This window comes from Eschscholzia californica, unplaced genomic scaffold (genome assembly GCF_041429995.1).
Source record: "Eschscholzia californica isolate CP2 unplaced genomic scaffold, dmEscCali1.0.p SCAF_1, whole genome shotgun sequence".
In the NCBI taxonomy this organism is placed as follows: domain Eukaryota; kingdom Viridiplantae; phylum Streptophyta; class Magnoliopsida; order Ranunculales; family Papaveraceae; genus Eschscholzia; species Eschscholzia californica.
In genome coordinates this window covers 51,766,033-51,784,608 of record NW_028238198.1, presented here as the reverse complement: position 1 = coordinate 51,784,608, position 18,576 = coordinate 51,766,033, and the positions used below count along the sequence as shown (strand labels likewise).

The window sequence follows — 18,576 nt, the reverse complement described above, 5'->3', positions numbered from 1 at the left end:
TGAGTATTTAAGAATGGCAACTTACTTAATTAATCAGATGCGAACTCTAATTTTATCACTGAAGTCACCTTACGAGGTTTTATACGACACTCCACCAGACTACTCGATCCTTCGTGTTTACAAAATTAGAGGTGAACGTAATGAAGTAACATTGGAGGTGGTAATGAAGTAATATTGGAGGTTTTATACGACACTCCACCAGACTCAGATTTCTTTCCTAGCTCCAACTTGCGGGGGTGGTAATGAAGTAATATTGGAGGTGAACGTAGCAAATGGCATCTCCAGTCATCAACCATATCCAGCACAAAGGAAATCTCCTTACAAATTCATTAACCCTTCTTTGTAAATAAATATATTAGTTTCCATTATTTGTAATTAGGTTTCCTATTTCTTGTTTATTCAATTATGTTAAGTTCTCATTTTGTAAAGTTATAACTACATGAACACTATCAATAAACATTTACCTTTGATTCTCTATTAGTTGTGTCGGAATTCTTGATTTAACAATTTCCATTGAGTTCTAGGATCACAAAACCTCTCTCCCTCGAACTTGTTCTCCATGCTTAAGATCAACTCATAAACACTTAAATTTTTATACCTTCCAAAGAAAATGTTGTTGGTGGCGGTGACCGTAATTTGTGGGTGAAGGTAAGGGGAATATGGAAATGAAGATTAAGAGTTAAAAAATATCCAGACTTATTTAGGACGAAGAATGAAGATGCACCATAGGTCAATCTTATTGACTAAAGTCTATGCCTTGGAGACTTTCTTTATGCCCCAAAGTGGCCTTAATTGATTAGATGCTGCTAAAAGCACCAAATATTTGTACTATACGCATGCGACTTATTAGTTTGACTAAGGTTAATGAACGCCGACCTAAACTTTTTATGAGCATACACATCCGGATAAAAAAAATATGAGATTTTGTGTTTGTTTTTTCATTCCTTATAAATATTCAAATTCCTAAAAATAACTCCTAACAACAATATAGTGTTGGGAGTGATAGATAATGAATAGATTTCTATATCAACGGCTAGGGTTGAGAAAAAAGTCCGAAAACCCGAAACCCGTTACGGGTACCCGAGTCCGTTAGAGGCCACAGATACCCGAAATTCGAAGACGGGTTTAGCCCGACCGACCCGGTGAAATCAACGAGTCGGGCTCGTATTTTGGAGTGCTACCCTGCATCCCGTCTGTTAATATTTACCTGACAGAACCCGCTTAATAATGTCATCCATTTATACTATAATACCTGTGTACATCATATGTATGCTTGCTTGTATGTATTTATGTATGTATGTGTAACATATATATATATATATATATATATATATATATATATATATATATCTATTATACAAAACACATCAATATGACTAGAACAAAATGAATGATACATCAATATGACTAGAACAAAATGAATGATCCTGTTGCTGACTGGGATAACACTTGGACTGCTTACTAGGATAACACTTGGACTGCTTACTAGGACAAATACTTGGACTTAGACAAAAAGTACAATCTATTCGTGCAAAAGCCATTTTGATTTTAATCCCAACCACTTATTTAGTTTGGTTCATATAATGTAACTGCCCTTCATTTGAAATGACGGTCAAAATATCTAAAATAAGCCCTTCATGTTTTATCGAACATCTCTTACTATTCAATTCTCTTTCTCTTCAATGGAACATGTCTTTCTTTCTTCCAAATGAAGCTTGATTCTACTTCTTCCTTCCATTGCCAACATAGGTAACATTGACCTAAATTGTTCGTTCGACGAAAGCCCTATCTATTATGCAAAACACATCAATATGACTAGGACTGAATGATCCTGTTACTGACTAGGATGACACTTGGACTGCTTACTTGGACTTAGACAAAAAGTACAATCTATTCGTCCAAAAACCATTTCGATTTTAATCCCAACCACTTATTTAGTTTGGTTCATATAATGTAACTGCCCCTTCATTTGAAATGACGGTCTAAATATCTAAAATAAGCCTTTCATCTTTGATCGAACATCCCTTGCTCTTCTATTCTCTCTCTCTTCAATCGAACATGTCTTTCTTTCTTCTAAATGAAGCTTGATTCTACTTCCTCCTTCCATTGCCAACATAGGTAACATTGACCTAAATTGTCCGTTCGGCGAAAGCCCTAATCCTATCTTTATACAAATTAGTTGTCTTTCAATCTCTAAAATTGTTGTGATTCTCTGGTAATTTTTATTTCAAGTTTTTGCTTGTTAGAATTAAAAAGATAGGATTATTATTATTCTTACCATGGGATTGTAAGTTGAAGTCGAAGATGGTTGAAAATTGTAACCCAATACCTTCGATCAATAAATTGTGTAAGTTTATCTCTCCTTCTTGGTTACTGATGTTTATAATTTTGCAATTGGATGTCAACTCTGCTTGTGCGTCCAGAACAATACATCAACGAAAATTTGAAATTTCTATAATCTAAGAATTTTCTACTTTTCCAATTTGGCATAGAAGGAACAAAGGTATACTTTTATCATTGAATCTCTTTTTGTATGTTATCTCAAGATCATTCCCATCATTCAATCTGAATAGTTCTTAATTAAAAAGATCAATGCATTTATTTCATTTACAATATATGATACTTTATTGTTTCATATATTTGATCTTTGATTTTTCTTCCTGTATATTCGTCTCAAGATCATTCTATCTGATTCTTGGAGAAATGGATTTTTCATCACAAAATTGATTACTTAGTTCACACATATATGCCCAATTCATTGCCTTTCTCAGCCTCTTTCTCTCCGAGCTAGCTTATTCATTACCTTTCTTCTTCTATAACACCCTTATTCATTCTCATTAACATCCTAAGAATCTAGCCAATTCAACTCTGGAGGCGGAGCGACGATGAATTAAGCATATGCTAGCTAGGAGATAAAGAGGCTGAAAAAGTGGAAAATTAAGGAGTTTTATGCGGTCTAATGATCATTGGAGAGAAAGAGGCTGCGTCATTTATGTGCTCGAATGAGTATTGCAGTAGAGAGGCGGAACGACGATTGGACACGACTGGTCTAGAAGGGTTGGTGAATTTAAGTAATGCGCATAATTTGTTGACGAAGGTATTGCTATTACTTTAGTATTAATTTCTGTTTTCCTGTTCATGATGTTCGGTAGTGATTATTCGAAGTTGTTGCTTCTCTCACTTTTAATCATGATTTTATTTTTAATTTGAACGCAACTAGAAGTCAGTGACAAACTTTAGTTCAATGGCTTGAAAATAAGGATCACTTAAGGGCTTCTTATTTAAGTTTTTGTATACCTTAAGGTTCCAAAGTTACACACTTTTTCATTTATTAAAATTTCCTTAGAAATGGTTATAAGGGTCCAAAAACATTATCAAATTGTATTTTTGATGCACCGATAAATTGTCCGTTCGAAATTTGTAACCTCATATTTATCGAACTTGAAAGAATTTCCAAAGGGAAAGATACATCACCTCCAGTTGTTCACTTTTCGTCAGTACATGTTTTTAACTTACATCTTAATACTTTGTTTGTTCCTGTTAATTTTTATAATATGACGTATATGTTTTTCTTTATTTGTATATGATACAATGAAGAGACAACAAAGTGGAAAAAGAAGGAGATTTTGGTTTTAGCACGGTTTAATGTTATTAGAGATGGTCGTACTGATTGTTTTTGGAGTATATTATTGATTGCCTTTTGGTAGGTTCAAATTAACCAATAAGAATATTTATATTAATGTAGCCCAGTTTGCTATTCTCTATGCTTCGTATCTATATTTTGTATGCTTAATTGGCCATTGTTTCCTTTCTTAAAAGCTACTTGAAATAGAAATGGCCAAGTCTGCGTTGTACAAGATACAAGTCGTATTTGTTGTATTTTTGCATTTGTTGTAATGTGACATGACCTGAAAATTCTCTTTTTGAATAGGAAAGGTGTTACCCTATCGAGAAGCTTCAGTTACAAATGTTGACTTAGTACTAGAGATGTTGACCTGCAATTTCTAAACTCCTATAACTCTGTAAGTCATGTCTCTTATCTCTGCTAACTCAACATAAAATTAGACATTTTCATTATTTTAACATGCAAGCATGGAACATATATGGTCCTGCTTATTGGTTAAAATGATGGTTCAATTGTATGAAGTCTTTGCTAGATTTTGGAAAATTGATTTGTGCACGTGTTTAAATGACTTATCTCATTTATCAGTGTCATTTAAGTATATATTTAGTCACCTTTGTAATGTGTTGGAGGTATAAAATTTTGATGTCGAAATGAGCTCATGTCGATCAAAATATGCATTGTAAGGGAAGGTATAAAATTCTCACATATTAGGCATGTGGGGTATATCTCTGTTAGGATGTGGAGTAAAGAGTCAGGGTTGTGATACATTTTGAGAAATCACTTTATTGAGTTTATTTAATATTTTCGGCTATGTTGTAATCGGGTAATTATTTAGATATCAAAAGACACCCTCAAGTACTTCCATACGAACCCAACTAGAAGTTGCTGCTACAAAATTGATAGGTGGACATGTTTTGATTTCCGTAGTGTGTCACTGTCTAATATTAGGAACTCATTTCCGTTTTTTTGTTGATTACCAAAATTGTTTTTTGGTGAATGTATTCTCCCTCTTCATCAAATAATTATCAGGTAGCAACTAAGGACACACCTGATGATGCTGAGAAAGATGAGTGGTTCGTCGTAAAAGTAATTCTTTATGCTACCAAATCAAAACAGTAAGTCATCTACTATCAATTTAGCAAATTTATTTTTATTGTTCCATGAAAAAAACCCGCGTTTCTGGTTATGTTTTTTTTTCCTTGGTTTTAAATATTTGATCAACTTCTTCGGCAGAATTATAGTTTTTGACCAAGAACTAGATGATTTGTAGTGGTGCTTATTTCGAAAAAAACGATGCAAATTTATTCCAGCTTATTTCTTCAGTTTAAGTACATCATACATGTTTTAGATTATGATAAGGTCCCAGTCAGAACTGGTACACCAAAATAGATTTAATGTTAGTAAATATTCTGCTTATGGTGAGAATTAACCAGTATAAATTGATTGGACTCAAAAAGTTGCTTTATTGCTAACTCTCTAAGAGTTTAAATACAACGAAAATTAACAAAAGACTCCTATTTCTAAGGCATATCTCTAAGACATGGAAACAACTGAATATAAATGGGATACATGGAAATAACTGAATAAAAATAACTAACACTTCTGAAATCCTAACTACTTGACCTATTCTATAGCAGCATTCTTGTCAACAACTTGACCCACTTTCTACGACCACAACTCACGATGCATTAGTAACCATTACTAAAGGAACTTTGTGTTCTTTCTTGGCACTCTATCAGATCTTCTTGGCTTATTATTACTCCCCCCTTTTTCAGGAACCTTGTCCTCAAGGTTCAAGTTCAGAAACCTCTCTTGCGACTCATTGGTGTTTTCCCAAGTGGCATCTTCAGCTGGCAAATTCTTCCATTTAACCAAACTTTCTTCAACAATTTTGGAGTCCTTTTTAATCTATCGTGTTTCCAAGATGCTTTCTGGTTGTAGAAGAATCTCTCCATTGTCATTGGTAAGGGGCATTTCTTCAATTGTAGAAATCGTGTCCCCCACTTTCTTTTTAAGTAGTGACACATGGAAGACTGGATGAACGCGAGATCCTGTCGGCAAGCAAAGTTGATAAGCCACTGAGCCAATTCGTTTTTCAATATGATATGGACCATAATAACGGCATGCCAACTTCTGAAATGCTCTCTTAAAGACTGTTTGTTGACGATGTGGTTGAAGCTTGAGAAAAACCCAATCCCCTTCTTCAAACTCAACCTCACGCCTCTTGGAGTTAGCAATCTGCTGCATGCGATTTCGAGCTGAGTGTAAATTGATCTTGAGCTGTCGAAGTATCTCGTTTCTAGTTAGAAGATGTCTATCAACCTCATCGACGGGAGTCATTCCTTCTTGATAATAAGGAGTTAGTGGTGGTAGGCGTCCATACAAAGTTTGAAATGGTGTCATGCCAATGGAGGAGTGATAAATTGTGTTGTACCAGAATTCAACCTATGGAAGGAAATACCACCATTTTCGAGGTTGTTGGTGAACCAGGCATCGGAGGTACTGCATAAGACATCTATTTACTACTTCAGATTGGCCATCGGTCTGTGGATAATTAGAAGAACTCATCTTTAGCTGAGTACCAGACATCTTGGAAAGCTCTCTCCAAAATTTGCTAATAAAATAGGGTCTCTGCCACTAATGATTGATTTTGGCATTCCATGTAGCTTCACCACGTTTTCAACACTGCCCAACCATTATCTTTGCGGTAAAAGGATGCGCCAAGGCTATAAAATGTACTGATTTGCTAAGCCGATCTACAACAACCAGGATGGTGTTCTTACCATTAGACAGTGGAAGTCCTTCTATGAAATCCATGGGGATGTCGTCCCAAACTTGGCAAGGGATCAGCAATGGTTGTAACAGTCCTGTTGGAGCCAAGGTATCTGATTTAACTCGTTGACAAACATCACATGCCGACACATAGTCCCGCACACTACGATGCATCAATGGCCAATAAAACTGTCGAGCAAGCCGTTCGTAGGTTCGCAACACCCCTGGATGGCCACCCAACTGTGAGTCATGAAATTATTTGAGCAGTTGCTGTACCATGTTAGATGTAGGAGGCACTACCACACAGTTCTTATAGTAAATCATACCATTTCTACTTGAATATGGACTCCCTGATTTTTCAACAGCAAGTCTTCCAATTTTCTGCATGTAGGGATTGTTTTTGGCTTCTTTTTTTATATCATCCCACATGGAAGTGTGTGATACAAATAAAGCATCAAGAGAAGGACTACCTGGTTTTCGTGATAGTGCATCCGTAGTACCATTTTCCTTGCCTGGTTTGTAGAGGATTTCATACTCATACCCAAAGAGCTTAGACACCCATTTTTGCTGTTTCGGAGTGGTAATGCGTTGATCCAACAAATACTTTAACCTGCGTTGATCTGTTTGAATGAAGAATTTGTGACCCATTAAATATGGTCTCCAAGTGTGTACTGCTACTATGATGGCTAACAATTCTTTAGCATATGTCGACCATGATTTTTTTGTCACTCCTGAACCTGAAGCTCTACTCATGTATGCCACTGGTTTCCCTTGTTGAGTAAGTACAACACCAATTCCATCACTGGAAGCATCAGTTTCAATGACAAATGGCTTATTAAAATTTGGTAATGACAATGCAGGTGTTGTAGTCATGACTTTTTTAAGACTTTCAAAGGCCTTGTCAGCTTCTTCATTCCAACAGAACTGCCCCTTTTTTAGTAAATTAGTAAGTGGACGAGCTATTACGCCATAGTTGCAAACAAATTTCCTATAGTAACCTGTCAAGCCTAAGAACCAACGTAACTCAGAGACATTAGTTGGTTTGGGCCAGTTGCACATTGCCTGAATTTTGCTTTGGTCTACCTTAACACCTTGAGAAGTAATTAAATGACCCAGATATTCTAGCTCTTGCTGTCCAAACTCACATTTCTTGAGCTTGACAAAAAATTGGTGTTGCCTTAAGACCTCAAAGATTAACTTAACATGTTCAAGATGTGTATCCCAATCAGGACTATAAATCAAGATGTTGTCAAAAAAGACTAACACAAATTTACGCAAATACGACTGAAAGATAGAGTTCGTAACTGCTTGAAAAGTGGAGGGTGCATTGCAAAGACCGAAAGGCATAACTAAGTACTCATAATGGCCATTGTGGGTTCGGAATGTTGTTTTGTGGATGTCGGCAGGATTGTCCCGAACTTGATGGTAACCAGCAATAAGGTCCAATTTAGTGAAGAAAATGGCACCATGTAATTCATCAAGCATGTCATCTACCGTAGGGATAGGAAAACGGTCTTTGACGGTGATCGAGTTAAGGGCTCTATAATCAGTGCAGAAACGCCAGGTTCCATCTTTCTTTTTAACCAATAGGACAGGTGAAGAAAAGGGGTTGGTGCTTGATCTAATTATCCCTGAATTAAGCATGTCATGAACTTGTTTTTCAATCCCTGCCTTTTGAAAACAAGTGTACCTGTATGGCCTTACATTAATTGGCTCAGTTCCTTCCTTTAATGATATGTGGTGGTCAATTTCCCTTTTTGGAGGCAATTGTTTTGGCTTCTGAAAAACATCATTGTAGGATTCTATCAATTTTTGCATTTCTGCCTGGACTCCTTTCTTGGCCAATTCTGCCTCAGAGAAGAAGCACACGGCAAAAATAACATTCCTTGTCGCCTTTCCTTGGCCAATGTCTTTGCTGATGTAAGTTGGATGGTCTGCGCATCAAGCCCTTGTAGTTTGTACACCTTGTCATTCCAACTAAACTCCATAGTCATATTTTTCCAGTCACAAGCCACAATTCCTAGTAGCTCAAGCCACTGAACTCCTAAAACCAAATCAAACCCAATTAGTGGAAGTCCATAAAGTGTAAGAGTAAAAGGAATACCTTGAATCAAGGCAGGGACGTTTCCGAATCGTCCTTGGCACTTCAAAGGTTTCCCATTTGCCACTTTAACTTGAAAATGACGGGTAAGCACTACTGGAAGTTTCAACCAGTTAGAAACTCGTTCATTTATGAAATTATGAGTCGACCCACTATCAATAAGGACCACCAACTCTTGATTGCCAATCTTGGCTATTACTCTCATGGTTCTTGTTGTTGACCATCCCGTGAGAGCATGAAGGGATATTTCAGGTTCTTCAATCATAGACTGTTCATCTTCTATTTCCTCATCCCCTTCCAATAGTAGAATTTGGGGTTTGCGACACTTGTGGCCCGCGCTGAAATTTTCATCGCAATTGGAGCATAAGCCTTGTGCTCGCCTCTTCTGCATCTCATCCTATGTAAGACGCTTCATGTACATGGAACTTGTTGATCTTACTTGAGGAACTAAAGTGAGAGAATTCTGGTTCACTCGTGATGTTATGGTTCTCGTGAACTTTTGCTGGCGGGATAATTGTTCAACTTTCATTCTAGCTAAACTTATTGCTTCCTTTAGCGTCTTCGGTCTGAACATTCTGATTCCTTCAGCAAGTTCTATTTTAAGACCTCCCATGTATGTTCCCACCAATGCCTTTTCTTTCCATCCTTGTACTCGATTCCCAAGCCTCTCGAACTCCCTTTGGTAATCACGCAAGGAGCCCACTTGTTTTAATCTAGATCATGATTCATCAAAATCTTCACATTCGGTCGGCTAAAACCTTGCCCATAACTCTTCTTCAAACACTGCCCATGTAACTTCCCTTCCATCTTCCTTGTAAGCTCGTCTAAAAGACTGCCACCACTGATTTGCTTCGCCTTCAAGGTGAAAGGAAGCTAGTGGCACCGCGCTTCGGTAGTGCCTTGGTACCCGAAGAACTGCTCCACTCTATTAAACCATTCAGTGGGGTCATCACCCGAGTATTTTGGAAATACCAGCTTTTCTAATCTTGATGAAAACATGTGTCTTCCTCCATCATTTCTCTCTGCCCCATCTTCGCGATTCCGATGCGTATATCCATTTCGATCGTTAGTGTTGCTGCTGTATCCTTCTTATTGGATTGCAAACTCATGGTCATTCTCTCTAGTGTATCTTCAAGTTGCCGGAATTTATCTGTGATTCCCAACTCTAGGCGACTCATGCTATCCTGTAGACCCCCGAACTTAGATTCGAGTTTTTCGATTCGTTCCTTGTTAGTAGCCATCTGCAACAAAGCTCTGCTACAATTTGATAAGGTCCCAGTTAGAACTGGTGGAGCAAAATAGATTTAATGTTAGTAAATATTCTGCTTATGGTGAGAATTAACCAGTAGAAATTGATTGGACTCAAAAAAAGCTACTTTATTGCTAACTCTCTTAGAGTTTAAATACAATGGAAATTAACAAAAGACTCCTATTTCTAAGGCATATCTCTAAGACATGGAAACAACTGAATATAAATGGGACACATGGCAATAACTGAATAAAAATAACTAACACTTCTGAAATCCTAACTACTTGACCTATTCTATAGCAGCATTTTTGTCAACAACTTGACCCATTTTCTACGACCACAACTCACGATGCATTAGTAACCATTACTGAAGGAACTTTGTGTTCTTTCTTGGCACTCTATCAGATCTTCTTGGCTTATCAGATTATGGTTTGGTTTCTAATTTCAGGCCACATAAACCAACATTTTCGCATAATATTTCTTGTGCAAAGCGAAATGATCTTTCTGGTGCCAGATTACCCAAACTGACACTCATGTTTTGGTGCTTTGCCCCGACACAAACGAAGAGTGAGTTGCTTCCCTTCTTCAATCATGAAGCTTTTCGTTACAACTATTGGTTTATAACCTTGCATATTGGAATGTTTAATTTCATCATTTCTCTGTTGTCTCTTCTTGAAGCAATCTTAGTTAAGATCTTGAGTAGATATGAAAAATATTTTTTTGAATTTTTATTTCCAAACTGAAGTGAGACGGTTGCACCATCTATACTTGTTTTTTAGCTACTTATTAGAGTTTGATGGCGATGAAGAAGATGGGTTGATTCCACAAAAGGCAATAAGGCAATACCAGTTCATAAGGTGGCTCCTCTACCATAAAAAGGCATCGCAAGTAACTCTTATCTGTAAGTGGGATGTATTAATTGAAATCTTCGTTTCATCTCTTATAATGCGCTATGTATTCATTTTTCTGGTGGGCATCATTTATTGCCCGTGCGTATCATTTATTGCCCGTGCGTATCATTTTTCTGGTGGGCATCATTTATTGCCCGTGTGTATCATTATTTTAGTCATAAATTTCAATCGAAATTAATAGTTTCCCATCTTCTTACGTAGAACTACGTATTTCGCAGGTGATTGGGATGATCATACTCATAATATAGGCGAGCGCGAAGGATTGCCGAACTGCGAAAGTTCAGTTAGAGAAGGAAAAAGATTTTGAACGAACATTGACATTATGGTAATGATTTTAGGCGAATGTTCTCGATGACTTGTAAAACTTCTTTTATTTCCTCATTGAATGGTGTTTCCATATGGATATCTTGAAATGCTTTTGCAAGTAAAGAACTATATATCCATGACTTCGCGCGAAAATTGCCCTTATAATATTATACGTTTTACATGGGTTTTGATTATTATTTTCGCTAACCTATTTGTTCCTCAACATTATGTTTTCTTTAAAATAGGTCATTACTTGGTTAAAAATAATTAATTCATTTTTTTTAGAAATTTTTTGGATTGTATTTTGTGTATCTACATCTTTGAGTTGCGTAAACGGTGTTCCCTTGCCCGTAGGGCGGGGGGTTATGCCTAGTATAAGTATATAACACATAATTGTACATTACTACATATAGGTATTACAGTAGACCATGAACGTGACAGATGTATGGTGGTGGTGACCAATGTGACAAAATATAGTAGTGATCCGGTGAAATGATGTATAAAATAGATTAAATGTACTTTGATATTTTTAAAATATTTTAAGTATATATATATATATATATATATATATATATACGTATATTGTTTTCCTAGTAAGGATTGTCCTTGACAAAGCATTGTTAAGAGAAACTTAATTAAACTTTAGTTTCGATGAAAATTTCGGTACGATCGATATAGAAATATTTTTGTTATTTCGACCGAGATATTTATAAACTTTGGTGAAAACCCGATACCCAAGAAACTCGAAAAGTTTGGCGGACTTGGACGGGTTTTGAACACTAGGATTTTTTAAGTAACCTGCCCGATTAAATCCAAGGCCCCGAATGGACAGAGAGTTTTAAAGCCCGATTGACCCGATGAATGACATGAACCCGACCAGTCCGATTCCCACCCCTATCAACGACCGAGCGGATCTAGAATTTGGACCTAAAGTGGGATGGAATTATGTACCAAACTATAAAAAAAAAATTTAGAGTTTGAAAATCGAAAAGAAATTTTTTCGAACTAACATAAATTATGTGAAATTCCTTTTTATATCCCATATCACCAACTCTTATTTTAGTTTAGGAGTAAATCTAAAATTTCTAAAAATAAGGGAGTAATTTCATTTGGATTTGGAACCTCCACTCAACTCTATATTGGTGCAACTAAAAGAAGGTGTTTAAAATTAGGGTTATTTCCCAAATAGCCCCTAACTTTGTGACCAGCTTCCTGCCTAGCCCCTAACTTTATCAAATATTCCCATATGACCCCTTTTTTCAGTTACCGTTAGCACACCGTTAACTAGTCATCACCTTCTCTCCTCCATCTCATCTTCTCTCTCTGCTACATCATCTTCTCGCCACCTCATCATCTTCCCCGGCGAAGGTCGCCGAAAAAAAAAAAATTTATCTCTCTCTCTCTAATTTTTTTTTTTTTTAAATCTCTCTCCTCTCTCTCTCTAAAACTCCGAGGAAGGGAAACCCCTTCGCTGGAGGTGAGTCTGTTCACGAACAGATCTATTCGTGAACACCACTAATAGATCTGTTCGTGAACAGGTCTGTTCGTTGGACAGGCTCACCTCCGGCGAAGGGGTTTTCCTTCGCCGGAGTTTTAGAGAGAGAGATTTCAAAAATAAATTTTTTTTAGAGAGAGGAGATAAATTTTATCTTATTGTTGAAGGTCGCCGACCGGAAAATTGGCCGGCCGGCGACCTTCGCCGGAGAAGATGATGATGTGGCAGAGAGAGAAGATGAGATGGAGAAGAGAAGGTGATGACTAGTTAACGGTGTGCTAACGGTAACTGAAAAAAGGGGCCATATGTTATCTTTCTGATTAGATTTGTCGACTGATGACGCCACCACCCTCTGCAACTTGGGTAGTCCCCCAAAATTAGATCTACTCATACCGAGAAACCAGTCAGTCTACTCATGTACGCGCCAAGACTAGTCCTTGTGAAAAATTTTAAACATGAAGTAGAGTTTAAGATCAAACATCACAAAAAATGTTTTTTTCTTAGAGCTCTTTCACCTTGTATAGAATAATCAACAATAATGCCTTAGTTAAACCCACATGAGAGCTCCTAGGCTGTAAAAATCCCTTGGTAAAGAACATCTGACACCAGATCAAAGGTCGAACTATGAGTTATTGTTTGGATGTTAGAAAGGATAAGCAAAAGAAAAAATATCAAAATCTTAAGAGTTGAGTGAAAACTTCAAATTGTTCATCAGTTGTTGCAGAATTTCATGACACGGTCAGGCTGCAAGACAATGAGTTGAATGAGATTCTTGTTCCCAAAATGATGTTTGGTTCTCCAGATGTTCAAACAAGTGGGTATTTCGAGCAAGTTCTAAATCGAATAGAACTAGTAACACCCCACATAAAATGAACCCTTACGCCCTACCTTATTGTTACAAATTATAATCAAGTAGTTATCATCGGCAGATCCACCCAAGTAACTCAGGGACTGGAATGGACTAATAGATCAGCTCGGGTTTAGCCGAAGCCGAACTTAGGCTGAACCACTGAGTTAGTTGTTAATACTTGTTATGTTTGAAACTTTTAGAATTTGATTTGAATGATTACAATAGAGTTTATGGTATACAAGGGTATCAATATTCTAAATGTGGTTAATTTGTGTTGTAACTCTTATTTAACAGCTATAGGAGTTAAAGATGATGCAATGTGGAGCTATACAAGGTCGAGGTACGAAGTGGTCTAACTCCTGCTGATGATTTGAATGTAAGGGATAAGCGTGTGAGCTTTTGATTTTATATAATGTAATATATTTGGGTTGGATCGATGCATGAACTTGAAACTTGTGTTACTATCAATCACTATGAGTTGTTTCGTTTTATTTATTGTGTGGTTAGCTCGAGATGTCTATTTTGTTTTGGTTTTTTGAATTATAAATAGGTACATCAGTAAAAGCTGCAATATTTTGCAGCTGGATTCCAGAGGTTTTGAATTTTTTTTTTCAAACCAGACATTTATAACGGCCTTTCTCGTCAAAGCCGTTACAAAAAAACATTTCTAATGACTACTTTCAAACGGAGCCGTTACAAGAGGAGGCATATATAAAGGTCTTACTCAAAACTGTCGTTACAAATGACTCTTCTCATTTGGCGCCATCAAATTCCCGCCAGTTCTGTGAGCCATTTTTATAACGGCTGAAACACAACAAGCCGTTATAAAAAGAGGTATTATAACGGCTTCTAGCCGTTGCAACTGTATTTGCAACGAGACTTTTTATAGCGGCTCGTTTTTGTATATAACGGTTAAAAGTCGTTATAAAAAGCCTTTTATAACGGCTTTTCGGTCTTTTGTAACGGCTTTGGCCGTTATAATTGGGACGTTTTTTCGCAGTGGAAGCTGGTCACAAAGTTAGGGGCTTTTTGGAAAATAACCCTTAAAATAATTTCATGTTGATATATGTCAAACTAAAGTGTCATGATGGTACATGCAGGGGCGGCCCAGGCCCAAAGCAGCCGCTTTGGCTGCTTTGGGCCTCCGTTTTGGAAGGGCCTCAAAACTCATATCTTAAAGGCACCTATAGGTAAAACAAAAACTCACCAGTCTTTGTATTGGTTGGGAAAGTTAGAAAAACTAAGTTTTAAATAAAATAAAAGGAACTTTCTTTGGACGGGGCCCACTCTAAAGTAATAATGACCTAATTCATTCCCTTTTTTAAACATACACGACTCCAACGAAAACTACTCTACCTCTATTAAATATTGACGGCTACCAAGTCTAATCCAACCTAATTTTCTGTCCGGAAACTTTTGGAATTACCTTTTCTAATTTTTTTATGCTGGTGTTCTCCTTCAGTCCTTCTCTAGTTCTCTCTCAGCAAACAAGCAAAAAATTCACAATTTGTTATCTTTCATTCTCTCTTTAATTCTTCTCCATTCTTAACATCAGGTATTTAGTTCTCTGACTCTCTCTTACTTTCATTGTTTTAACCATCAATTACTTTTAATTTACTGTTTCCCAATTTATAATAGTTAATTTATTGTTTCCCAATTTATAATAGTTAATTTACTGTTTCCCAATTTATAAATAGTTTGTTGTATCTCTTTTAATACTATTGCTATCCTATTGCTGAACAATAAGAGTTGACAAATAACAACTACATAGTTACTTTGGTAATTATAAAGTTGTATGGTTCAACTAGAGTATGTGGTTGATTTAATTAGTTTTAATTTTCAATTTTAGGTCAAAACTCTCACAATACTTTCATAATTTTATTGAAATTAGTGTAACAATGAAGCGCACACATCCATCAGGTCATGCTAAAAGAGAAAAGAAAAAAAGGTTAGAGAAATTGACGAAATCTCAAGAAGGATCCCTAAATAAATACTTTGCGAAAACTATAGATCCGAAAAATTCTACAATGGGTAGTTCTAGTGTAGAACTTACTAATGTAATTGAAGATTCCGTTGAGGGGAATGTCATTGAAGAAATAATTAATGAAAATGTTGGGCATGATAATACAAATGAAGGGCTACAAAACGAAACTATTGTTGAAGAACAAGAAAATGAAAATTATAGTGAAGAATTTGTCAACAAAAACATTGATAAAGCAATTGAAGACAAAAATATCAATCAAGATTTTAGTGATCCAGCTAGTTGGGAAACAATCGATCAACCATTAAGGGACATTTTAGTCGAAAGAGGACCTGTTAGAGTTTTAAGAGATGAAGATGATTTCCCAAAAGATGCTCTTAAGAGACACTTTTCTTCGAAGTTCTATACCCGACATTTATCTAACGGAGATAAACAAGATAGGAAGTGGCTTGTGTACTCAAATGTGTTGGACAAAGTATTTTGTTTTTGTTGCAAGTTATTCAAGCAAGACCAGATGTCATCTTTTTTAGCTGAAGATGGAACAAATGATTGGCGTAATTTGGGGGCCAAACTTAAACAACATGAGACGAACATTGAGCATATTATAAATATGACTTGGATCGAGTTGGAAACAAGATTGAAAAGTAATACAACCATTGATAAGAATACACAAGATCAAATTAACAAGGAGAGAGATCATTGGAAGGAGGTATTGATAAGAATATATAATTGCACTGGTGAAAACTCTTGCTAGTAACAATTTGGCTTTTCGTGGTAAAAAAGAAAAGATTTATGATCGTAACAACGGGTTGTTTTGTCAATTTATTCAAATGATTGCTGAATATGATCCAATTATGAAAGAGCATGTTCGACGGGTTCAGAAGAAAGAAATATATTCACATTATCTTAGTCACAAAATTCAAAATGAATTGATACTCACACTGTCAGGGGAAATTAAAGACAAAATCATTCAAAGAATTCAGAAAGCAAAATACTTCTCAATTATACTTGATTGTACTCCTGACATAAGCTGCACCGAACAATTGTCTCTTGTAATAAGATGTGTAGATGTTACAACTACTCCAGTAAAGATTGAAGAGTTTTTTATAGAATTTTTAAAGGTGAATGATACATCTGGGAGCGGTCTTTTTAATAAACTTAAAGATGTATTAAATACTCATCAACTTGATTTATATGATATACGAGGACAAAGTTATGATAACGGTTCTAATATGAAGGGAAAACATAAAGGTGTACAAAGAAGATTGTCAGATGAAAATCCAAGATCTTTTTATACACCATGTGGTTGTCATAGTCTTAATCTTGCTCTGTGTGATATGGCAAAGTCTTGTTCAAAAGCAATAAGTTTTTTTAGAGTCGTACAACGTATTTACACATTATTTTCTTCATCAACTCAAAGATGGGAAATCCTTAAAGAAAACATATCAGTTACAGTGAAACCGTTGTCAGATACTCGTTGGGAAAGTCATGTTGAAGCAGTCAAGGCGATTAGATATCAAGCTCCAGAAATAAGAAATGCGCTGGTTCAATTAACAAATATGACAAAAGATGCTACGACGAAGAGTCATGCCATGAGCTTGGTAACCAATGATTTAGAAAGTTATGAATTTTTACTTGGTTTATGCATTTGGTTTGATTTGTTAAATGTAGTGAATGTTGTTAGCAAATTTCTTCAAAGTGAAGATATGCAAATTGATGTTGCTATAACTCAGTTACAGGAACTGATCATATTTTTTGACGATTATAGAGAAAACGGATTTGTTTCAGCTATTTTAGCAGCTAAGGATATTGCAGATGCCTTAGATATTGAGCCTATATTCTCACAAAAACGTGTCATTCGTAGAAAGAAACAATTTGATGAGGATACCAATGTCACAAATGAAACGACTCAGACAGCTGAAGAATCTTTCAAAGTAAACTATTTCTTATATATCGTTGATCAAGGTCGGATTTCATTGAAGACTAGGTTTGAGCAGTTTCAAGAATATGACAAAAAATTTGGGTTTCTGTTTGATCTGAAAAGATTCACTACTGCGGATGATGAAAGCTTAAAAGATTATTGTCTCAAACTTGAAGGTTATTTGAAGCATGACATGCAATCTGATATTGATGGAACACAATTGTTTTCAGAACTCAAAGTCTTAAAAGTGATTTTACCAACTGGCATAAGGAAAGCAATTGAAGTGCTTAATTTTATTAGTTCTAATTCTAGAGAATTAAATTTTCCAAATGCTTGGATTTCTTACAAAATTTTATTAACTATACCCGTTACAGTAGCTTCTGCTGAGAGAAGTTTTTCTAAGCTAAAGTTGATCAAGTCTTACCTCCGCTCCACCATGTCACAAGAGAGATTGAACGGGTTAGCTATGTTATCAATTGAACAAGATATGACTGAAGAGTTGGACTATGAACGGATAATTAGTAATTTTGCATCTCAAAAAGCAAGAAGAATGTTTTCAAAATATATTTAGCTCATCTCTATATGTAGATTCGGTGCACTTTTTATTTAATAAATAAGTTCAGGTTTATATTTTTTTGTCAATTTTTTCAAACTTATATGGTTGACAATTTTTTTTTTAGTACTTAGTGTATGAAGGGCCCCATATTTTAGTTCGCTTTAGGCCTCCCAATTGTTTGGGCCGCCCCTGGGTACATGTAAAACTAAAGTGTGATGAACAATCGGTTGTGAAGGTAGGTAGCTTCATGCGTCTTGTTAGTTTCTTTGCCTTGATCTTTGATAGGAGGAAATGGCTTGTCCGGCCTGTAAGAGGGTCTCTCATAGATTTTTCTCTACATGTATCTTCTTTATATCTCCTATACTTTTATAGACTAGTCCTCTTGTTTACTTCTCTAGATCTATTTCTGCCTTTCATTTTGATTTTGTTGGTTTGTGTTTCTTTTGCTATTTCTTAGTCATTTCCAGCAAGTGCCTCTTTCTTCCTCCATCCTTTCCTTCTCTTCTTATCTGTTCTTGGTATTTCCTTAGACCTGGCTTGTTCCTTTGTAGTTCTTTCTATCTCCCATCTAACTCTAGCTATATTTAAGCCTAGTTAGTCACTAGAGTTTGTTTCATCTACGTCCTGATGAGTTTGATGGATTATGGATCAACCTTACATCGTGAACCTATTTGACTACTATTATCAAGAATCTATAATCTCAAGCTTCTCCTTCTCCGGCGTCCTTGAAGTTTGTCAATGGGATTCCAACGATATCACACGTGTGTGTCCAGCAGAATGAACCCATGTTGGTTGTTGCCAACACATGT

At 36.1% G+C, this 18,576-nt stretch overlaps 1 protein-coding gene and 1 long non-coding RNA gene across 4 annotated transcripts; both read left to right on the top strand.

Moving 5' to 3' along the window:
• The first annotated feature begins 2,569 nt into the window (after positions 1-2,569).
• On the top strand, positions 2,570-11,158 carry LOC147567515 (uncharacterized). 3 transcript variants are annotated; one of them, XR_015237744.1, is made up of 6 exons: positions 2,570-3,097; positions 3,932-4,022; positions 4,655-4,740; positions 10,196-10,314; positions 10,527-10,648; positions 10,877-11,158. It is a non-coding gene; the product is annotated as an uncharacterized LOC147567515 (long non-coding RNA). The 3 variants fall into 3 exon arrangements; XR_015237743.1 differs by lacking the exons at positions 2,570-3,097; positions 3,932-4,022; positions 4,655-4,740 and having other exon boundaries at positions 10,108-10,314; XR_015237742.1 differs by lacking the exons at positions 2,570-3,097; positions 3,932-4,022; positions 4,655-4,740 and having other exon boundaries at positions 10,106-10,648.
• A 5,364-nt stretch (positions 11,159-16,522) lies between these two features.
• On the top strand, positions 16,523-17,933 carry LOC147567514 (uncharacterized). The gene is made up of 2 exons (XM_086669655.1): positions 16,523-16,874; positions 17,367-17,933. The coding sequence occupies exons 1-2, from the start codon at positions 16,523-16,525 to the stop codon at positions 17,780-17,782; spliced, it is 768 nt and encodes a 255-aa protein (XP_086525781.1). The 3' UTR covers positions 17,783-17,933.
• The last annotated feature ends 643 nt before the right edge of the window (positions 17,934-18,576 follow it).

Coding starts and splice junctions, on each gene's coding strand:
- LOC147567514 (XM_086669655.1), top strand. CDS start 16,523: ATGAAGGGAAAACATAAAGGTGTACAAAGAAGATTGTCAGATGAAAAT. Junction 16,875..17,366: donor AAAAGATGCTACGACGAAGA/GTCATGCCATGA, acceptor AAAGCTTAAAAG/ATTATTGTCTCAAACTTGAA.